Source organism: Pygoscelis adeliae, unplaced genomic scaffold, assembly GCF_000699105.1.
Source record: "Pygoscelis adeliae isolate BGI_AS28 unplaced genomic scaffold, ASM69910v1 Scaffold38, whole genome shotgun sequence".
Taxonomy (NCBI): Eukaryota; Metazoa; Chordata; class Aves; order Sphenisciformes; family Spheniscidae; genus Pygoscelis; species Pygoscelis adeliae.
The window spans coordinates 1,660,785-1,684,907 of NW_008825614.1; the positions used below are offsets into that span (position 1 = coordinate 1,660,785).

General features: G+C 37.0%; 1 protein-coding gene across 3 annotated transcripts in view; it reads left to right on the plus strand.

Annotated features, from left to right (window-relative positions):
- The first annotated feature begins 6,819 nt into the window (after window positions 1-6,819).
- Window positions 6,820-24,123, plus strand: part of PACSIN2 (protein kinase C and casein kinase substrate in neurons 2) — a 29,632-nt gene continuing 12,328 nt past the window's right edge. For all 3 annotated transcript variants that reach the window (XM_009332803.1, XM_009332804.1, XM_009332805.1), the window contains exons 1-5: window positions 6,820-6,933; window positions 19,087-19,243; window positions 19,994-20,229; window positions 20,941-21,096; window positions 22,202-22,377. In XM_009332803.1, the coding sequence (XP_009331078.1) occupies window positions 6,874-6,933; window positions 19,087-19,243; window positions 19,994-20,229; window positions 20,941-21,096; window positions 22,202-22,377 (785 nt within the window). In that variant the 5' untranslated portion in view covers window positions 6,820-6,873. The remainder of the gene's footprint in view (window positions 6,934-19,086; window positions 19,244-19,993; window positions 20,230-20,940; window positions 21,097-22,201; window positions 22,378-24,123) is intronic.

Below are 24,123 nucleotides of genomic sequence, written 5' to 3' on the forward strand. Positions count from 1 at the left end.
CTAAGGGATTTTCTTAAATCTCTGTGAAAGAGGGTGCTATTCTCCCTATTTTATAGATTGAAGAATAAGAATTGGGCCAAAGTAATTGATTTGAGACTACCTTCAAAAGTCTAAGGCCTGACTTCTATTAATAACATGCACTCATATCTACTGATTGCGATTAGAAGAGTTTACAGGACTGAGTAGTAGTGAATAATCGTGGCCTGATGCATTTGTTCCCTGCACCCAGGGGCTAGAATTCCTTGGTGTCACTTGAATGTGTAAACCAAAGCAACCTTTTTTCTTATAGTTACTTGTCCTATTAATTTATGGACTTTTCAGTGTCGATAGCTGTGATTCTTAAGAGGTTTTGGTATATGGTTTCACAGTATTGCTAAAGTAGTTATGTCACTTTTTTCTCTCTATGTAAACAGCAAACAAATTGCAACCCTCAAGAAACTGGGAACTCTTATAGAGCAAGTTCTTTGGACAGAATAAAAAAGGAAGGAACATCTAAATTGCTTTATTGAACCAGGGAATACAAGATACAGCACATTCATGGTAGCTACACTTGGTAGCAAACCACAATGGTTTGCACTTAAAGCATAGGACATGTTTGTTTCTGTACAATGAAGTCCCATTTTCTTGCTATTCTGTGTGGAACAAAACATCAGACTTCAGTGAGTAATAAGGAAAAATACTACAGCTGAAAGTTTTTATGAGCAGCTAATCCAAGTTGAGTGGTGTCCCTATACATAAGTATTCTACTCCTTAGTCATGAAACTTGGAATCCTGCTGAGTCAGGTCAGTAGTGACAAGTCCTGTTGTTCAAAAAATAAGCTTAAAAGGTAATGTGAAATGTGACCAGGTGCTTTTCTCTTCTAGAGGCTGGTAGACTGTCTTCGTCTGAGCTTGCTTCTGTAGAGTCCTTATAGAAAACACAAAGATAATATTAATGGCTGAAGAGACCATTTGGTTTTCTAAATATGAATTAATTTATTTTCTTCTGTCTCTCATCTTGAAGACGGTTAAACACTGAAATAGGTTGCACAGAGAGGTTGTGCAGTCTCCATCCCTGGAGGTTTTCAAGACCTGACCTGTATAAAGCCCTGAGCAACCTGGGGTGACCCTGCTGAATGATTCTGTCACTGTACGGTTCTGAGATTTTTCTCTGTTGTGGACCAGTTTGTCACCTAGAGCCACAGTCCTAGCGATTGCCTTGCTTGGCACTGAGAACTTCTGTCAGTTCTTTCTGTTCTAGAAACTGTAAAGTTCTGGAAGCAGGGCATGAGGAGTCACGTTTCCTGTTTGTCATCTGGATTGTACATTTTGGGAAATGTTGATCAGGTCTGCAGGACAAGGCTGTGTGGTATTGCCTTCAGGTTTCAAGTATTTGAAATAGCGTTTTGACTGCAGGCATTCTTTGTGTTGGAATATTGGACTTGGAATCTATTCTTTCTCATCGTAGGATTCAGTAAACAGCACCGAGACCTTAATTAGATTTTTTTTTCTTTTAATACTGTCTTTTTGAATTATAGTGAAGTAGCTAACCAAAATAAACATCTTCCAAGAGGGTTCAGAATGTTAAAATCTTATCTTTCAACAAACAGCCCTACCTGTTTTGCAGTAAGAGTTCATCAAACAAATTAATCCGTTATTGGTGGCTGGGGGGGATAAACTGAAGGGTTTCTTTAAACTTTTTTCCCCCCTCTTACTGTTGGAAAACACCTTAAGAGAAGCTTTGGAATTCACTGGATTATTTTAGCATCTTAAAAGTCTGCATTTGTTGCACAGATTCTTGCAAGTCGTGTGTTGTGCTAATCTCTACCACCTGACACATGAAGAAAAAGGGAATAAAAACAGTATCTAGTATTTCAACATGAAGGAAGCAAGGATTTTTGTAAATTGCTTTCAAGGTAACAGCATCAAAACCAACTTCTTGAGAGCAGAGGCAGCGTATTCTATTCAGATGTTTTTGTGTGCGGTATCTGAAGGTCTGCATGCTCATTATTAGTTAATATTTTCTAAAATCCTCATGTGTTAAGCCTTCAGGATATTTATAGCAATTCTTTTCATATTGTAGGGCACTAGCAGTAGAGAAGAAATTCAAGGTCTTTAGCATATAGCATTGCTAGAATGTTCCCTAAGAGGAAGCTTTAAAAAAAGTCTCATTTACTTATTGGTCGGTTTCCTTGTGTCCAAGATCAGTGTATCCTAATTTACAAGAATTGCTTAAAAATCACTAAGTCGAGAAACTTGAGCCTTGCTTGTTTACACCATTTCTATAGCTATTACAGTATGTACTATTTAGTATATATTTACTTTTTTCAGTTGGGCTTCGTGGTGTATTTTTAGCTTATATAAGTTCTCTTAGCTAATGTGTGCTGGGACTTTTTATGACAAAAGGCAACAAGGGCTCTGAACTGGTAAGGCTTTCTCTGTACTGCTTCATGTTTGGTGGTTTACATGCCTGTGGCAACACAGGTAAAAACTTGTTTTAAGACCTTTGGACTTGATGATTAATAAAATATTGAGATTTTTGTTTTTAATGGAAATTCCAAAGTTCTTTGACACAGAAGAAGAAAATATCCTGAGAAGTATGAAAGTTATGAGATTTCATTTGTGTTGGCCAAAAGCATGCAGAGGAAAAGGCACAGAGCATGATCCGGAGGTGGTTTCTATTCAGTGATCTTTAATCTGCCTGCTGAGGAAAATGAGGCTTATACCTTTGCCTTCTCTAACTTCCTGCTCCCATAATTTTTGAATCAGTTGGTCAGTTTCAGACAAATGTTAAAGAGGAGCGGAGATAAAGACACACATTTCTTACCAGTTTCGTGAAAATTGGCAACTGGATGGGAGAAACCTAAACTGATGTACCTGCTCAGGAAAATCTTAATGTGAGCTCGGTAATAATCTGTCCTGTTTGGTGAGATGGTTTACCAGTCAGTGTGAAGGTGGGTGGAAACTGCTAGAGCGCTGTGCTGCTGCTTGCTCAGCAAGTAGTTGAGGGAAAAGAAGGCGGCAGTGTAGGTACTCCTAAAGTGTTGGGCCTGGAGTCGTGGAATGAGAAGATAATGAGAAGGCAGAGTGGATGAAGCCGAACTGTTGTGGGAATATAGGAACTGGGTGTGTGCACCGTGCTTTCCTATGGAGTTCTTGGTTCTGTTGCAATCTAGCTGACCAAAGAACCCCCAACTTTGTGAGATGCAGGTGATCATTTGTGGAGAATCTGTGCAGAACTCATCTCTTCTGTCATCTTGATCTAAATTTCCCAGACTTTATGCTGACAGCCTTAGTTGTTCGTAGATTTACTTTTTGTAGTGAAATGGAAGACCCTGCAAATCAAAGTGCAATGAACTTTCATCGTGAAACCTCTGCAAATTCACTTGAAGGATGGGAGAACCAAACCCTAACAAAAAATGTGCTAAAGGACTGGCTGCTGTAATAATTCTATTTCATGAGGGTAGCATGACTCATACTGCTTAACGTTCCTATCTCAGTATTCAGTTTATTTTTTAGTAGTGCTGTACAAATAGTGTTTTTCTGTGCCAGTTGTTGCTATGACTTCATAATATTTCCCTAAATACGCTTGCTCATACTTTCTCACAACATAGTATTTGGCATATAAAAACCTTAAATCCATCAGAATTTCCTGAGTGCTGATCATTTATTTTCATGCTTTTATGGAAAAAAAGGATAGCTCTGTGTATTATGTAGTTTTAGTTGAGGAGGAATAAAGGTTTAAAAAAAAAAACAATCCCCACAACCCATTCCCTCATTTAAGAAAATGTTCCTCTGTTTCAGCTTTTCCAATTTTTCCATGTAGCTTTTCAGATTAAATTTCCAGCACTGGTATAGTTCAGGCTATTTTGTTAAAGGTAAGCAGACACTGTATTCTTCAGAACACTTTCACTGTCTTTTCTTTTTGTAATTGGAAGGGAAGAAAATACTTCTTGTGCGGTTTTGGCGGGTGGGATGGATGACTTGTTAAAACTTCCCTTTGGGTTTATACTTTTGTGTAAGGGTTTCTTTTCCAAGCCGCTGAACTCTACAGTTGTCTGCCTGATCTCTTCCAAATGGCAGTAAACACTTTGGTTGAAAGATCTTGGTGTGCTATAGAAAAACAACTATAACCCTTCCGGAGAACCTTTGGAATCTTGTTCCTTCCCTTGTTCTGCATGGCATGCCTCGGTCACACGCTTGCTTCAGTCGCTTACTTGGTTCCAGAGTAATGTGAGTGTTAGTGCTGCCGTAATGGGAAAAAGGCAAGAGGACACAAACAGTTAACAGAATCTAGCTAGCAATGTTTATTGATCTAACAAGTTGTCTTTAAACTCTAGGTCTCCCTTTGATCAGATAAAAAAATACCAGAAATTATGGTTAAAGATACCACTGCATAACCTTTTATTTTTGTGAAAACTTTAAAACAAACAAACTCTTAGAAAAAGCTGTTTAATGTCAAACTATTCTTTTGAGTTTGTCCAACTAGTTGCAAGTTCATTGCACTTTTGTTCCCTCTGTGCTGCTTATGGCTATCTAAGAAAGGCTATCAGAAAACAGAAATGCTTACAAATGTCATCTTTGCTTACCTTGATGTATTGTAAGAATTGCAAGGGCCAAAATGTATCTGGAAAGAACATATTCCGTGTAAAGGTGTGCTGCTAAGAAACTGACAATTGAATAGTGTTTTAACATACTTTTCCCTCTTGGTTCAATAAAAGCACGGGTGGAAAAGCAGGTTTTTTGGTAATTACTAATAACATAAGTTGAAGATTATTACACTAACATGTAAAAATACTTTGTCTCAATATATCATCTTCCTTTCTAATTGTTGCCATTTTGCAGAACCTTTCCTGTATTTTGGCTATCTTCCCAAAATAAAAATATAACAATTGATGTTTCTGTTGTAGTTTTCAGTTCTGCACTCAGTGTTAAGGTTATTTAAGCTTTCTGTGAAATGTATTATGGAAATGAATTGGATGAAGACCTGTTCAGGAGAGACAGCTTGTCTTCCCAGCCAGAGCAGTTCTTTGTTCTGTTTGTGCTGTAACTGTCCAAACAACTGTTTTGTTTCAGTAGCTAGTTTTTGCCACAAAGAAGTGGTGTATGCCTACCCTTATGGCACAGTTATTTTCAGAGTATCCAAGAAATGCAAATTTAGTGTTGAATTCTCCTTGGCCTTGGAGGCTTTCAATTCTGTTTCTCTCCGCAGCATGTCATAACCACTAGGTTGCAAGGTAGGCCAGGTTTGTAGGCATTTTCTACTCTTCCTTTTGAAGTGGCCCTGTTGCATTAAGGGAAGCAAGATTCATAGGGCAAAAGAGAGAGGGAGCTTCACCTTACAGTCTACTGATACTGGTATTCACCCCAGAAGATGGGGGTAAAATCTGTTTACCCATATGTAGCCCTGGCAATAGTTGTAGGCAAACTTGATAGGAGAAATCTAAACAGGAGAACTTGATGAAGTATCTGTAGACATGAGGCAGGGATTTGCATGTGTGTGTTGTGGGAGGGAGCTGTTTCCTTCCTCTCCTACCTCTTGGTCTTCACCTCGCAAACTGCATTTGTGGATGTAAGTGCCTGAATTTTTGCCTCAGTACTGCTTTTGATACTTATCTTAAATGTTAGCTTAGGGTAGCCCTAAACTTTTTTAATACACAGTGCTTTATAAACAGTCATCTCCTTCGATGAGGATAGGTCATATTTTTCTTCCATGCAGTTGTGTCTGTTTAAGAAAGAATGCCTGAGTTGTTAAAGTAATGACTTCTAATAAAGATCAGAATTTGGAGCTGATTTTTTTCTGTTTGTTTTGCTAAAAGAAGAAAATGAAATAGGATGGTAACATGTCACAAATAAAATGCCATAAAACTAAGTGTGGGAGTTTCAACTTCTAGGGAAAGTAATTGTCAGCTTCAAGGAGACCTCCTGTCATGGAGCCTATGAGGTTTTACTCGGTACATGTGGAACAGCAGATACATGCATCATACCATCATTTAGAATCTATTATCTGGTTTAAAATGCACAAAAGTGGTGGCAAGAAAATAACAAGTAGCTCAGGTAGTTACTAGCCCAGTAAGAGGTCTAGTCACAGGTGACTGGGCGAGATAACTGCGGCTGTCTGAATATCATAAACTGTACTAAGCCTTCCGGGAAGGAGGCTGGTCTTGTCTCCCGCGTTTGACTTAGGTAGCTGCAATGCTCTTCACGTTGTTTTTGATTTACATTGTTGCTGAGGAAGCTCTGTTTTGCATTTGTGGATGCCTTTAGCTTTTAAGTAGATGATTTGAATCTAAAATTCTTACAGAAATAAAACTTTTTCCTTCTGAAAAGAAGACATTTATTTTTCTTTAAATCAGCAAATGGGTTTGGCCTTAAATATTTCCAGTGGGTTTCATTATATAATGTAGATTTCCAGTGAAAAAGCAATAAGAAGCAATGCAGGTTATTGTATCAGTAGCAAAGGTCAGTTCATTGTCTCTTATGGAATGCTTTGAAGTGGAATACTTACTGAGTAAGCATCACGCTGCTCAATCTTTTCTTTTGGTTATAATAGGAAATTTTATGATATAATAAATTCAAGAGTTCAGTGAAATTTGATATAGGCAGATGGATTGAACATTTTCTGGACAGCAAATGTCATGATAAGAGCCAAGAACTTTGTGTGGTAGAATAGTGTTCTGTTGCGAAACGCACTTATTTACATGCCCTGTATGGTTACCTCTTGTTTTTATTTGGCCTCCCTAGATATCAAAGAATTGAAGGATGTTACTTAACTTCATTTCTCTTTTGATAACTGTTTTTCATTACTAATGCTCATAAATAATTTTTTGTATCTTTTTACAGATTCTGACGGTGTTTAAGCTCTGAATACTTACAAGTTCTTCATACATAGAAATGTCTGGCTCATACGATGATTCCGTTGGAGTAGAAGTTTCTAGTGATAGCTTCTGGGAGGTAACCTGAACATTCTATCACAATATTTTGACTTTATTTTTTACTCTTTTTGTACACTGTAAACTGTGGAGAGAGCTGCAATACAAGATGCCTTTGGTTGTTGTGATCTGCAGAAATAGCCTCCAGGGTAGAAATGACCTTTTAGATTTTGGCCTAATTCTGTCAAGGGTTTTTAACTGGCACAAACTTGAGGATCATTCATTTGGGTAGGATATGCAATTCAGAATTGAACCTTTGTCGATTTTTATTGCTGAAGAGGGGTGTGGGTGTAGCTTTTTAAAATTACCAAGGGGGTTGAGTGATCAATGTTAAATCTAAAGTAACTGGTTAAAGGCTACTGTAAGTAGCCTTATGTAAGTGTACATAAACTACAGATGTAAGATAGTGTGTGAATGTACTGCACGTCTCCTGTTTGTGTCTAGATGTAAGTAAAACTTTTTTGAGAGAAGTTATCTTATGCTTATCTCAATGTAAGAGCATACATGCAGAAAGATAATACAAAGCACGTTGTAATATCAGTAATTTGTGCTGCCCAAACCTGAAGAAGGCGTTCAGATATTATGATAATTTGATTAAGCTTTAAAGAGAGCAAACTTCATAAAGCAGAAAGCATTTTACAAAAAGTTTCTTGCAAGAAAGAGAGGTTTGACAGTGTCAATACTGACAGAATTGGAGGCAAGTACACTGTCCAGATGAACTGTATTCAGTGGGGCAAATTTCTACCATGTGACTAGGAGCTCTTTGAGTTTGAACTATAGCAAACATGAAAATGGTTAGGCGGAAAATTTCATATTTCTGTTACCGGAGACTGCGTACGACAGCTTGGTTTTGGTTGACCTAACCTTGTGCTTCCTTTTAAATGAAAGCTTTTCTAGACCACTAACCTGCGTTGGTGGTGGTGGCAGTATGAGGGCATATTGCATTTTGATGCAGAACTCCCATTATTTTTTGATACATTATCTAAAAGACCTAATGCCAGTGAGGGTCTTGTTTAGTAGACAGCTATCATTTTTTAAGGAGACATGTTTACTACTATGTTAAATATGTCTATCCTATTTATAAAAAGGTGGTTTTAAAATTACGGGATTCTAAGTCTTAAGCCCTTTTGTTGTAGGGGTACTCTGTAGTATGACTGCAGAGAGGATGTGGGACCTCTACTCTCAGAGGTGTCTAAGACTCAACTGGATGTGGTCCTGAGCAACCTGATCTATCAGACCTGCTTTGAGCAGGGGGTTAGACTAGATGGTCTCCAGAGGTTCTTTCCAACCTCAGTTATTCTGTGGTTTTTATTTTGTGCTGAGGCAACTTTCTAAGCAGGCTTCCTTCGTAGAAGTGTTTCAAAATAAAATAAGGAGGCAGTGAGGAAAAAAGAATCCTGGACCAAAGGGGGGGATTTTCTGATGTGTGTTGGGTATCCTGTACTTGTCAGGAGAACATGACTTTTGGCTGGCTCTTCTGTACCAAGCTGTTGTCTTCTATCAAGTAATTGTGTCTGGAAGCATAAAAGATGAATGAATGAGAATGGGAACTCTGTAAACGAGTATGATTGTTTGGACAAATGTGAACTCAAGTATTTAATATTAAAGGATGATAGATGATCAGAAATAGCAATTAGCCTAAGCGAGGACCTTTACGAAGCATAGCTTAAATGTATTTGACACTTATTGTAGGTGGGTTAAAGGTGTTCTTTGTGTTTGTGCTATTGGTGACTTATTTTATATAATTTTGTAAACACTACTTCTTAATCCATTTCTTTGGACTTTTCTATGTATTCCTTCCAAAAGGTCAGAACTGCAGTCTGTTTCATAAGCAATGTCAGTAGGCTAATGTGTAATGCATGAGTATATCTTTATTTATGCTTGGATTAAAAAAAAGTTAGACTTCAGTATTGCAATCAGTTTCTTTCTTTATAGGATTAATTCTTTTCTCTGCTCTTCTCTTTTTTGATGTATAACCACAACAGTTGTTATGTTAAAATGGTCAAGAGGAAAAATTTCAGATTGAATAATTAGTTTATTTTTTTCTGAAACTTTGAGTACATCAGGCTGGAAAAGTAATATGTTCTGAGAGTTGAAAAAATGCTGACTAGAACAGGTATGCAAGTTGTTCAAAGGGGAAAACTAGCATTGTTTAGATCATATTAACTAATAATATGCTAAAATCAGTTAAAAGTAATCTCCAAAATGGAAGGTGCAGTTATATTCTCATGGAATGAGAGTTTATTAAAAGTTTGTTATAATCAGTTTATTAAAAATTATAGAGGCCATCTTCACACTCACTCTTCAGGAAGTGAAACAAAGGTTTGGCTGCAGTAAAAAATGAATCCCAATGATAAGTCAATGGCTTTGTTACTGAAGTGACTTTAAGGATGTTCAAAGTACTAACATTTGCTTCTGAAAGCAAAATTGGACTTTCCATGCAACTGATGACCATATTAAAAAAAAATCCTGTATTTCCTCGTACTAAGCTTTTGATGGTTTAGCAATATAAAAGGGAATATTTCAGTAAATTTTTGAGTTTTGAGTATTGAATTATGTAGGAAGCACTATTTGTTTTGCTGATCTTCTGCGTTGTGCTGTTTGATTCTTAGGACAAACAGACAAGTTTGGGGGGTTTTGTGGTTACAAACGCTGATTCTTTAAAAAACATTAATAGAGATGGTTGTGTTCTTAGTATGGATGTAAAGGCTTTGTCATTATTAGCAGAGTGACTAAAGGCTTGAAATGTCAATATGTTGAAACTAAGTGGGATTTGAGTGAAACACAGGAGAGGCTGTAGAAGTTTGGTAGTTGATTTGCGCTTAAAATAGCACCACTGACATTTGTGTTGTGGTTAAAAAAATAAATGCAAAAACCAGCAAAGAATAGTTTAGAGAGTTCAAAAGATATAGCACGTTATCATAAAGTGCTGTACGTATAGCTGAAAGACTGTAGTAGGTATGCCTAAATGTTTATGTAACTGCCTGGAGAGTTGAAAAATGTGTGATACGACATCCCTGGCATTCTGCGGAGATGGAACTTTATGGATACACTAAGATACTTTGAACTAAACATGAGAGAGAGTACTCTGATGTAAATGATAAATGATTTTATAGTAGTGCTGAGCTATTAACAGGAAGGATTGACACGGTAATGAATTTTGACCTTCATGCATGCTGTACTTGGCAAATTTACAGAGTCCATGTAATCTGAGAGAATAAACATGTTTACAAAGCTGTCTTAAGAAAAACACGTATGTAAACTTTTCTCTCAATGGAAATAGCTGAGAATATATTAAGCAAAGAAATTGCTGTTTCTTTGCACTTATCATAGGATGACTCCTTACTGCTGGGTATTAAAGTATTCAGAAGACGAGGAGTCTTGGCAATACCCTGTTATAGTGAGAAATGTGAATAATGTGGAACTTTTGTTTTGGTTGACAGCCTTTATAGTTGCAGGTAGCACCCTGTGGCAGGGAGGGTGGAGTCTGAACAAAATGCTTGGACTAAAGCACAACATAAAGGAAAGTGGTAAAGTACCTAAAGCTGTGCTGTCCACTGAAGTGTAGCCTTGATATAGGATATTTTGAGTGATTGCTTTCATCCAGGAATAGTTTTCTTGTGACCTCTGCACTCCTGTGCGTTTCTGTGAGGGTAGCTGCATTTTGACATGCATGCCTGATGCTAGCCTGGAATGTATTTTGGTTTGCATATACTTCTGATTATTTGTTTGAGGGAACAATTAAGGTATCCAGCAGTTTGCTTAGGCCAAGTAATGCATTGGCAGAATGTACCATCTGACTTTAAACCTTGCCTTTCTACAGAGAAACCTGACAAAACAGTAAGACAGGAATTGTCCTTCAGATCAAGAGTTAAGAGGCAGAAGGAGGTTTACCAGGCATCTGCTGTTGGTAGAACACAAACCTAAAGTGAAGGAAGTCCTGTGCAAGTCTTAATAAATTTAACTTAAGAATTAACTCTTCGGTGTTAAGTGACATGCAGAAACTAACAGCAAGCCTGTCAAACTTAATGAACAAACTCTTGTTTAAGTACTTCTGGTTTGGAGCCATCTTTCCAAACTAAATTTGACTGAATTTTAGTCTAAAACTTGTCCTTTTTCCATATGTTCTGAATTGGTTATTTTGTTTCCAAAGATTGCCACTCTGAATTCTAGTCTTAGTCTTTCTCAAAATGGATAACTGAACTGCTGTGATTAATGTGTTTTGTCTGACTTGATTAGAAAAGATGCGGTGTCTCTGGGAATGCCAGCCTCAGTACTTCATACCTCAGGTAACAAGAAGTAAAGAACTCTTAATCAATTTGGAAGTTGTATCTGTTACCACAGATTTTGTCATTTGCACCCTTTCATTAGAGGTTTTTAAGGTATTTGACAGGATAGGTTTTTTCTTTGTTTTTAAAGGCAGCCTGCAGTTTGTTAAAAGCTACCTTGCTATGTTTTACTGCCACAGCTGAAAGCAGTGAATGTATTTAAACCTGTCCGTGGCACAGAAGAGACAGCCTGGCAGGGTGAGCTTTTGAGTTTGTTCCCTCACACTCCAAAATAGCTCAAATTTATTTACCTTTGGAGTGTGCTGCAAACACCATCTTTTAAAAAAAATTTTCGTGAAAGACCCGTAGGAAAGAGTTATGTGGCTGGGTGTGGGACCTATCTGAAGAACTTACTGTGAAAACTGTTTTTTGCTCACTGCATATCTTTGAAACTAAACCACTTTATTTCTTGAATGTTGATGTTCTGTTGAGCTGATAATAAGAACTGTACTTAATAAAATGTTGATAAACCAACTTCAAAGTTTTTGCCATTGCTGTTGACAGAAATTTCGTACAATGTTGTCTTTAGGAAATAGAACACTTGGTTCTTAATCTGTTTTCTGGCTCTAAAAGTGTTTGCTTTCCTTTGGACTTGTCACTGCCTTTGCTAGGGTTCCTTATTACAAAGCTAATTACTAGCAATGTGATCACATTTAAAAACGTCAATCTGTAGTATATGGTTGCATGGTACTAAACTTACTGCTCTAACCTTTTCTGTTTGCATATGCTCAGACTGTCCATGGCGCAATTCAATGGAAGCTACTTCATCTATGAAGCTTTTTTTATTAGGTTGCTATTTCAATACTGTTCATGGAAACTTCCAGTTCTGGCATTAAGAGTCAAGCTCAATGCTTGAAATCCAATACGAATAGTAACTTGTTTCCTTTAAAGACTAGTATTTTTAGTTACTACACAGATACCGTTATCAGGTTCAGATTTGAGGTTGGGAAATAGTTGTCTTGTGGAAGGGGAACTGGAGAAGTTGCTGTTTGGACTTGTGTTCTTGGTGTTGACCTACTGTAGATATATCAGTCAAAAAATGTGGGTAGGACAAAGCTTAGGCATAGGTAGTATCTTGTATCAGAACAGCTGATATAACTGAAAGAAATTAGGCTTTCAGAAATATACATCTTTCTTTAGCATGAAATAGAAATAGCAGCAGCTTTCACAATTAAATTGAGGAATTTTTTCAGTATTTAGTTAACCAAAGCTACTACAAAAAGGTGTTTTTTGTCTTCTAGCAGGATGAGAAATCCTTTTCAGGAGAACAAATCTTTTATTTTCCTCTAATTTGTCCAGGTGTTTACCAAATAGAAGTACTTTAGGAGACAGAGAATTTCATACATGTTTTCATGTAAGCTTGCTTAGAGAGCAAGGAATTGCAATAATAATAAGAGACATTCTGAAAGATAATTGCCACAATAACAGTGGAGAATTTAATCAAACTTTCAGTTGTAGTAATGCCTTAATTTACTTAAGAAATGGAAGCTTCTTTTTGATCCTTCACCTTTCTAACAAGCCTCAGTGTACCTGGCTAAGCTCATGGCTTTCTCTGTGTGCAGCAATTTTTTAAGACTGAGGACTCTTGTTGATATGCTCCAAGAAGGATTTCCTTCATCTGTGTTACTTAGCTGATGAGAGTGGCATGCTTTGGGTAATCAAAGGTTATTGCTGATAGCCTGGAGCAGGATGGCAGTAACTTTTCCAAGGGAAAGTGGAAAATTTGGAACCTGATGTGCAATTTGAAACCCTTTGTATTTCTTTCTCATCTGTCATATGGACTCTCAGCATTTGCATGACTGCTGTAAATATGTCTCAGTTTGTCATAATCATTCATGCCACTTTCTTGCATCCAAAAATAAACTGTGGCAAAACTGGTTGGTTCCATCATTGCACTGCTTTAGTAAAACACAAGAAATGGACAACCCTATTGGCCTTGTTCTACTGAAGTAGTTTTGAAATACACATGAAAGAATTTGGTATATTATTAATAAATGGAAGGTCAATTTTATGATATGTTTTGTTAATTAAGCTCTGGCCTTACACTTGCTAATCACTATTATTATGGTCGTATTAAAAGAAAAATGCCTTGAGCAAGCTGAGACCAATGCTATTGTTCACTTAGATACCTGTGAAGGTAAGAAAGGTGATGAGTAAGTGTTCCTAGAGATCAAAGTAGAAGTGTATGCATATCTTGCAAGGTAAGACATCAAAAGGAACAGCTACCCTGCCTGTGGAAGCACTTATTTTTAATGAGCCATGGATCCCTCACAGGCTGTGCCACATACCCTAGATGTGAGTCCTTACTCTCCCTTATTTTCTGCTAGCATCAGCAATATGGAGCTTTATTTATTGCAAAGGTGTTTAACTGCCCTGTGAAAACACCTACTTATCAAAAAAAAAAGTCATTCTGAACAGCTGCTAAACCAGCAACTGGCATTAGGTCTATGAACTTAGGCCTGTGACTGATTCCCTTGGAGGACAGGACCTGGTGTGCATTTTGAGGTGCTCTGCACATGGCTTTCATTGCATTCTGAAGTATTTGTTGAGATATCCACTAGCAAGATAAGATTTTCAGCTTATTCAGAAAGAGGAAGTTGGTCCCCTAAGTAGTATGGGTGGATGAAATCTGGCCACCATATGCATTCCCATTCTCCCAGAAAAACCCCAAGACAAGCTCTAGACCTGACACTCTGGATAGCAGAGGCAGCTGATCTGGGGCATGCCTCCCACGAACTGCATTATAAGCTGTCTGCTCAGATCGTCTTGGTCCTGCCCATTTGGTACTCCTGATACCTGTGCTTCGTGCCTACTACTGTCAGCGAACATCTACATAAGTATCTGTTGAGGGAGTGTGTGTTGGATGCAGGGAATTTGAGAGGGAGAAACTCCCAAAATTCACTCTTGAATATTAAAAAGGTGTTCCTATGTTGAGGGATTTCAGTTACTTTTCAGCTAATGCTTTTTGCTGATGAAGCAGACTGTTCTGTTTTGCTTTTTCATTTTAAAAATATTTGGACTCTGCAATAGTAGATTCCTGTCATATCTCCTATATGCATTTTTTTTTTCCTCCTAACATTGAGCAACATAATGTTCTCCATTTATATTGCCAGGTGTTTGCTTACTGGTATGTTTGCCTTTAGATTTTGTGGGTTTAAAAGCTTCCTCAGGATTTTGCTTGCAACCAGTGGTGAATTTATATGGGTAAACTTACAAAATTTAAATACACAGAGCTAGTGCTCATAGATTCTTAGGCTGTGTATGTGCTAATTATGCACCAAGATAATTCTTTTTATTTGGAAAAACCCCACAGTATTATAGATGTTAATGCTGGTTGAAATGTTTGGAAACTTCCTGTTTGACGTAGCTGGAAAGAAATTGTACTCATGGTTGAATGGAATGCTGGAAATAGTGCGTCCCCATATTGGCCATCAGTATGTGTGGGTTTGACTACAAGCCTTCAAAGCTCATTATTGTGTTTCCTGCCTATGAATATTTGCCCGTTAAAAAAACCCAACTTGTTGTATGCTATGGTGACTGACTTACTTTCAAATGGTTCCAGTTCATACAGGCTGACTAGTTATGAATAAGCTAGGCAAGTTTGGAAAAAGAGTTGACATCAAATCTTACTTCGGGCATTTGAAACTCCTGAAATATTTGTGGTTATAACAATTATCATGATATACTAGAATTAACTGACTGGAGTTTAGCAATAGCTGAACATTTGCCACCTTCTGGGCTGCTAACAAAGTAAAATACCCTCATTTTTCATTCAGTGTACCAGAAAAACCTGCTAAGTGTGTTTAACTCTTTATAGGCTTTTATCCTGCTCTATGAATATGCTAAAAAAAAAAAAAGTCTATTAGTTGAGGTAAAGGAGCCTAGATAATTTAAGACTCTCCTTTTGTGTTTAGTGCTGTGAAATTGTAAAATAATGAGGTTGTGAGCTCTTAAATATTCCCATTAAAGATCATATCAGTGACAGTGCTTGGCTACGTTAGTACACTGGTGGTCACAAAGGAGAGATGACTGGACTGCTAACTATACAATGCTAAATGCCTCATCGCAGTGTGCTTGTGTGTGTTTTCTCTGGTTATTACAGATTCTCTAAATCTTAGATTTCACAAAGGATTTGAGGTGACATTGCTGTGTCCATGCATGAGAGGAAATATCAAAATGAGAAGGAATGTTTTCCTGACTAAGCAAAATGGAGATCTGAAGGCATCCATAATGCCTGTAAGAGATAAATGGGGCAAAATAGGATCAACTGAGGCTTATTAGTAGCAAAGCTCAGTATTTTTTCAGTGGAAAAGGGGAAACTGGTGGTTAAGTCCATTTAGAAAAGCGGTGTGTGTGTGTGTGTGACACAAAACTGAATCACAATTTTCACAGAATTCACTGATCTTCAAGAAAGTTACTATCATAGTGGTATTTTGAAGAAATAAACTCTTGGGGTTATTTCCTTTTGAAGTGTTTCTGGCAACTAACGGTATAAACAGCAACTGAATTTGCTATCATGTAATAAAATGTCTCTTTCAGATGGATGAAGTGTTGATGCTAAAATGAAAGCAGGATATAGTTTTAAAATCTCTCTCTCTCTTCTTGAAACTGTAAGAAAGTTTATAATCTTACAATTTACCTTCCTGGAACAAATGTTTCATTTGTAGGACAAGGAAACTAAAAAATTCATGTCTTAGTTGTCTGCTGTCTAACAGGAAATTGCCCGATGCTCAGAATGATCAGAAAGTTATTCTAACTAGCAAAATAATCTGTTCCTGTACTGAACGGTGCTAATTGAGAAATCTGAAAATTGCAAGGCATTATGTAAATGTGCCTCTGACTGAAACAAAGAAACACAGGATTTTTTTTTTTTTTTCCTGGTCAGTTGCTACACATAAAGGAATTAGTTGTTTTTGTTTTAGCTCAAATACTTCTTGTGAAGGGGAAGGGGGAAGTCTTGCAGAATGTTTGCAGTCTATGTCAGGAATTGGAGAAAATAGCCTTGAATAAAACAATGTATTAAGTCATGTTTTTCTCCAGAATTCAGGGTGTCTTTTAGTGTGTTTATAGGTTTTTAATTTAATTGTTTTAACTTATCTACAGTTAACCTAGTAGTTCCTTGGCTGCATAAAGACTTTTCCCTTTACTTGGCTCTGTGGTCTGAATACCTTGTGCTCTCATACCTCCAAGTCTGCCTCCTACAGTGGCAGGCTGCACATTACACTTCTCAGAAAAAATTGTCATTGCAGTGTCCATAACTTAAAATGCAATCCTCTTAATAAACCACTAGGTTCTTAAAATGTTAAATGCCAAGTATGTAACTTACGTTCTGTGTGTCACGAAACAGAAAAATGCTGTATTTCCCAAATTCTGGCATTCCTCATAGGGCATGAAATTTGAATGTGATGTCTATCTAACATACTTTAAACTACTGTTTCATAAATCAAGTGAACTTTTTTTTTGCTTGAAAATATTAGTATAAAAGGCTTTCTTTGGAATACAAGGTTGTTATTTTCTAGCATTGTAGGCCTGGTTCTGCTTTATACTGGTTCTAAGCTATGATGCTAGTTCCTTCAGTCCTCCTGTGGAGAAGGAGGTAGCGTGGGTGAATTATCTGTGGTCTGCATGCAGCTCTTTAAAGGTGGCCTTATGTGATAATAGTGAGTGGACGGTAATAGGTAAGCTAAATTCAGTTCTCTGAATACCTGCCTGAGATTTGGCAACTGCTAGATATTACCACGAGGTTAGAATTCGCTCAGACAACACAAAATGAAAGCATTAAAAATACCATGAGGCAGCCAGCTCCCATTCAATATTAGCATTTAAAATGCTAATTTAACAGCGAAAATTTATGAAAGGAAATGTTCGTGCTAGAGACGTAAATCCCTGGGCACATAACTGGAGATGCTAATATAAGGCTTCAGTAGTTGTGCCAAGCTAGCATAACCTGTTTTAACAGTTTGCTTGGCTGTGAACCTACAGCTGGAGTAATTTTGAGCAGATGAATGATTTGCCCTTCCATTACAAAGGCTTTAGAAAGTATTCTTTAAGATACTTAATTTTCTTAATGCTTTGATTACATATATAAATATTATATTTGCTAATGTACAGTGTTAGTTTGAAACTGCCTACTTCTCAATTTCTATTTCTCCTGAAAATGAGAGGTTATTTTTCATACTTTCTTGTTAATGGATGAAATATGTTTTCACATGGATGCATTGACTATCTTGATTTTTTTGGTGTCAGCTTCTTCGTGGTGCTGGTAGCTTCTTGTCTTCAATTATATTGTGATTTATGTTTAAAGGTGGGGGGGTGAGTACTTTTTTTTTTTACATGATTTGGACAAATTAGTGACTGCTAACTCATGCTTTTCTTAGATGCTACCCAAATTTCTTTGATCTGTTGAAATGGATCTAGTCCAAAACCAAAAACATGCCCAAATGAATGCTTTGAGGCCACTGTCTAAAGGAATTGGTTTTTTCCTGTCATTGATGGTTTTGATTTTTTTTTTCTTCCCCCAGCTTTGAGGAGTCCTAACATATGTCTGTAGCAGCATACTCAGTTATTTTTCCAGCACTTAATACAGTTTTTTCCCCTTTTAAGAGTATTTCCCTATATATGTTGAGGAGTTTTTCCTCAAGCAGAGGGCTTGCAGATGTATCTGCTGACAAAATTCTGAATAAATGCGAACCTAAAAGTTGGATGGTTTCCTGTATTTGATGTGTATCGAATGTTTGTAATTTTTACATTTGAATCATATGCTTTAAGTATTTGAATGTTTAATCTACTGCCTTACCGCTAATCTTTATCTTTCAGTCAGGTGGTTAGGGCAGATAAGGAACTGACTGTGATATTTAATAGGCTGTGCAAATTCTGTTAACTGAGTTCTTATGTCTTGTTTAATGTTTACAAAAGCCAACCTGAGTGACCTTGAAATCAGTGGAAATACTACTCTGGGAGCGGTATCAGGCTTTCTTTTCCTTTGTCATCTAGATTGGTGATTCCACGTTGGTGTGTACACAAAAATGAAAGGGGGTGTTAATTATATAATGGATTTTCATTATATAGTGATGATATAATATTTATAGAAATAGAATATATATAGAAAATATATATTTTTCGCCATATCCTTATCCTTTTGTAGCTTGTACATTGAGCAACTATGTGTTTTTCTTTAGAATTTGCAAGTTAATTCTAGGTATGGGAACTCCATGTCACTGCTGTCAGTATCTTCCCACATTAAATTCTACAGTATACTTTTGAAATAGTTGCTAGTTTGTCAGCAGTGAAGCACAGCTGTAACAAATGGCACATCCAGTCTCTGCTGTATATGTAGTGGTTGTGCTTTTTCCATGCTGCATTCTTAAAAAAACCCTATTATTATGCTTGATAGAGATGATGCAATACTCTTTTGCATGTCTTTGCAGTTTTATTAATACTGACAGATTAAACACAGCATAAAATTAAGGCATTAGGTACTTAATAATAAGCATGGAAGAGGGGAATACTGTATCTGTGTTAAATATCTTGATTATCTAAAACATTACCAAGCAGTAATAATGCAGAACAATTGTGATGGCTGGCCATAATTACCTTGCAGGACTAATAAAATATAATAAAGCTTTCACTTTTAAAATTAATAAGTTTTTTACAGGAGAACTTGTGGCCTTTGTGGTGGCGTTGCAGTTAGGTTTTAAGATTAATTGAAAAATACCGTATGCTAGAATTGATTAATTCCTGCTAGTAGATTATCTTGCTCCTAGGTAACAGTATTTGTGCTAATTAGAGATTTATCGTTTTTTTCAGAGCTTTCAAGCAGGAATTGTTAAGCATTTTTCTCTTTATAGGTTGGAAATTACAAGCGGACAGTAAAGCGAATTGATGATGGTCACAGACTTTGCAATGATCTTATGAATTGTATTCATGAGCGGGCGCGAATAGAGAAGGTCTATGCTCAGCAGCTTACAGAATGGGCAAAAAGGTGGAAACAGCTTGTGGAAAAAGGTAATACATTCTGATTTTGAACTCTGAAAACTTTCACAAATGGAAAAAAATGTTTCTGCATATCTTTGTTTTGGTAAGTACAAAGTAGAAATTTTGTACTTTTTAGCCTATAATGGAGTCTTTGCAAAAGGCTTGGTAATGTAACAAATGATCAAGCTTTTCTTGATTAGAAACAAACAAAGCCCTGCCTCTTTGCTAGTTTGCTTGTTTCTTACTGAAGGAGATGAATCTTGCCTCCAGTGTTGAGGTATCCAAACAGATTCAGTTCTAGAGAACTGGCTGTTTCTAGGTAACTAATGGTATAAAACACAGTTTGAAAAGTATATCTGAATAATAAGGGGGCAGTGGTTGTGGGGGAAAGTCTAGTAATAAGAGCTAGGCATTGCTCTAATGGAAGGCTAATCTGATACCATTTTAATATATTCTGAAATAGTTTGTCCTTTCCTGGTTATTCATGCTTCAAAAAGTATATTGAGAAATTGAAGGCAGTTCAAAGAGGAGCTAATAGATGGAATACTGAGAATCATGGTACAGGGAGAAGGAGGCCAGACTAAATGCGTATTATTTCTTCTGGTGTAAAAATTTGTCATAGTCTAAATTTATCTGAAAAGAAACCGTTCCCTTTTCTAGGTTTGTATCAATATTGCTGTTTACAAGTGAATGTAAGTCAGTAGCTTCAGGTAGTTTCTTGGGAATATAAGTTCCATGTGGGTGATGGTTACTGAGAATGACACTTTCTGTTGTGTTTAGGCCCACAGTATGGAACAGTAGAAAGGGCTTGGTGTGCTTTTATGTCAGAAGCTGAAAAAGTGAGTGAACTACATCTAGAAGTAAAAGGTTCACTGATGAATGAAGACTTTGAAAAAATCAAGAACTGGCAGAAGGAAGCCTTTCATAAGCAAATGATGGGAGGATTTAAGGAAACCAAAGAAGCAGAAGATGGATTTAGGAAAGCTCAGAAACCCTGGGCAAAAAAGCTGAAAGAGGTACAGCAGTAGATTATGTATTAGATATCCTGTGTTACAATATATTAATGTCTCAAAGCTCTATAAGGGAGTAAACTCCCTATTCTCTCTGCTGGACCCTCCTTTCTCAAAAAGATCTCTTGCTTTCTGTCCTCTTCTGAAAATAAGTATTTTTCTCTTGGTCTCTCCTAATCTTGGTGACTTCAGTGAAAATCTGGAAAAGGTGGAATTTAAGCTATCATTTTAACAGTGTCTGATTTCATGCATTTGAAAGTTATGAATTGCTCAAAGAAATGAGCAGGGGAAAAGTGTTTGTGGGTTTTTCCCTGTCATGTAACATTATTCTTAAACCACAGGTTTGTAGAAGAAGGGGAGCAGGAGAACATGGGCACAAGGAAAAAATGTTCTATTTGGGACTTTCTGTAAACCTTTTCTTGAATCTGTTCTACGCTTCTCTAAGCTGTATGAGTGACATTTCTTGTATGGTGAGAGAATGCTGGTTCATAAGTACTAGAATAATTTCCTTATGCTGCTTCTTGTGTATTGTTCATTCCTGGCCTAAATGAAAAAAAAAATTTAAAAGAAAAAAAAAAAAAGAAAAAAAGAAAGAACGAACATCCTGAAACAAAACCTGACATCTTCTTCATTGCAACATGATTATAAGGCTAAAAAATTCAGTTGATGGTTGTTGCATAAACTGTCCAGATGCAAATATTCAAATCTACTTTGTAGGTGGAAGCTGCAAAGAAAGCATATCATGCGGCCTGCAAAGAGGAGAAACTGGCTATATCCAGAGAAACAAACAGCAAAGCTGATCCAGCACTAAATCCTGAACAACTTAAGAAATTACAAGACAAAGTGGAGAGAAGCAAACAAGATGTGCTAAAGGTATACTGTATGCTAACATACTGTTTGTATGCAGTCTTTTTAACCTATAGCTTGTGCATATTTAAGTTTTTTTTTCTTCCCGAATGTGCCGTGGACTGCAGTGCAGCTCACTTTCAGTTACGGTCCTATACCAAGATTTAGAGTTTTCTCCAAAGCATGTGTTGTTGCCAAGTTCTTCTGTGAAGAATGAATAATGTATTGCCTCTATTTCACATAAGTACTTTCAGCAGGGAACGAAGCGGAATCAGGTAGTGAACTTTTAGACAGGGTTCTACTCACTTAGTAGTGAGGGTTGAGTTATTTCACTTGAGAGGCTGTGAGATAGGCACTTAAAACTTGTTGACAACATCTAAACTTGTAGTCATTCTTGACCGCAGAATGCATTTTTTTTTTTTAAAGAAAGTAATCTGATACAATCCATTTAAATAAAAGTAAATACACTTTTGGAAATGCCATTCTATTGCCCAGTTTGGTTTATCTCTTTAGCGGGCTGCTACCAAGAGGCTTTTCTTGTGTGACTTTCTTCAAAGACATCTTTTCCCCTTGAGAATGCTGTTCTGTGATCTGGAAGGCGGATGTTACATCGGGTGGGATCTTTTAATTCCTGCCTGTGGACTGGACTACTTCTGTAAATTAGAGTCTGAGGTTCTATCTGTTAACTGAGCTCACAGTGTGTGCAACTGGGGATGTATACAGTGTTTGGTTTTTTGGTCATAACTCACAGTGGACTATGTAAATAACTGACGGAGAAAAGACAACGCTTTGAAATTATTTGGAGATCTTTAAGTAAGACACCTGTAACTTGAAAGACTGCCTGCTCTGATTTACTCTGCGGCTCCTTTGGTTTTTATCTTTAGTATTACATTAACATTTGTCATGGTTTCTGTTAAAAAGCCAGAGAAGAGGCTTAGAGCTTTATTGTAACTTGTGTTCTGCAGTTTTGTTAGATAAGTCTCATCATGACCTAACATAGGTACAGCAGTCATGAAAACAGAATGCAGTTTGGGAACTTCTGGTCTAAACCTTGGCCATTGCTACATTGATAAGTCTGTTATGTAGGGTAGTAATAAAATATATTGTTAATGGTTTGTTTTTCCACCCCCAGACAAAAGAAAAGTATGAAAAATCACTGAAAGAATTAGATAATGCCACTCCTCAATATATGGAAAACATGGAGCAGGTATTTGAACAGTGTCAACAGTTCGAGGAAAAACGCTTACGTTTCTTTCGAGAAGTGTTACTGGAAGTTCAAAAACACCTTGACTTGTCTAATGTTGCAAGGTAAAACTGTGTAAGACTTCAAAATTAATGCTTAATACATTTTCAGTGAAAAGTAATCCATATTTCAAGTAGTCAGTTTGGACTCTGATTTGTTTCTAATGTGTTGCTTCAATTTGTTTGAAGTGTAAGTGAAAGAGCTTAATTTTTTGTTTTGTCTAAGATCAGATTAGCATCTATCCCTAACATTTGCTAGTTTTATTTAACACAGTGTTAAATGAACCAAGAAACCCTCATTCTTGTTGTATTTTTGTAATCAAACGTGTGCCAATTAGAAAGGATTCAGAGCTTAGAATCAAAAAGTGCTGGATCAAAGATTGGGAAATGAGGGTTTTGGTGTATTGTGTGTCTTGCATGTTTACTGGAGAACAGACTAGAATTATTAGTGTAAGACAGCATGAACTTTGTAGCGTAAGCACATTTATTGTTAAAATATTAGAGCTCAGTCTAAAGGAATTACCTTAACTAGGGGATGAATGTTAAAGATCCATTGGTTGACTGTTGTTGAACTCTTGCCCATCTTAATTTCAAAGTCTGCTCTTTATACTGTAGTATGTATAAAGCATGTCTTGTACTTTGTTCTTTGTGCCTGGACCCTCCTCACTACATTCCAAGAAATCTAAACTTCTGCTAGGGAACTCAAACCAGAGCTCACGCAGCTTATTTTGTCAGACCGTGTGGCATATCATCAACTACTACAGGCCATTTTGATACGAAGCTACTTCGGTATGTCAGCAAGACAGTGGTTGTAATGTTTTTGTTTTCTCTTGCATTTGAGAAGACAGACACTGGAATACTTGCAGCAAATGCTGTAACACTAGTGGAATTTTACATCCCACTTGTAACAGCAGAGTTTCATGTGCGCTCTGGTTGGCACTTCAATTAAAAGGAGAAAAGTGTGCTCCTGGCTGGCTGCTCATTTCTGTTCCCTCTTCTGCTAGTGACAAAACTCTTACGGTAGTCCAACCAGTGGAATTAAGGAGCTGATCAAGGGTAACCTAGGGCAGGAAGAATCTAGTTTGGTTTTAACCCTGACCAGTGTTCCAAATTGACTTGCTATGCAGTCACACGAATGTTAGTGCTGGCATAAGTGAAGGGTGTGACATAGGGGCAAGAACAAATACAGAGTAAGCAATAGGTAAGGGCAAGATCACTTATTTTAGCATCCCTATCATTTGGGGTTGCTTCAAAGTTCTAATGGAACTGCTGTGGAAGACAGGTTCTTTTTATTCTCAGAGTAGATAGATAGTTAGGATTGCTGCCCGTTTGAATTCAGTTTAATCAGGTTGAAAGACACTACAGAACAGAAATAAATGAGAAATAGTTGACTTAAATGGCAAGGTTGGGGGAAGACTGTAGAAGACGACCAAGTGGAGAGGCAATGATTTCCTTTTAAGATACTTAGGAGGTTCAGGAGTGGTGTCTTATGGTATGTTAATAAGGTGTAAACAAAGAAAAGAACTATTAGCATAAAACTAGGGATAAAGCAACTGTAACTGTTTATCTATTTCCTTATCTCTACCTCTTTGAATACACAGAGATAAAAAGTGTAGAATAAACCCCCAAAAGGAAGTCTAATTTTTAACTTTCTTAAGACTAATAATGCTGACGAGCACAGTCCAGAAAATGGCCCTGCCCTGTTTTCTACAGATGTAGACCTCCAGTTTATTGTTGGATTTAACTGATGGCTAGTGAGTCATTCAAAATTATTTATTCCCTTTCTCAAAATACATGCCTTTCTATTGCTTA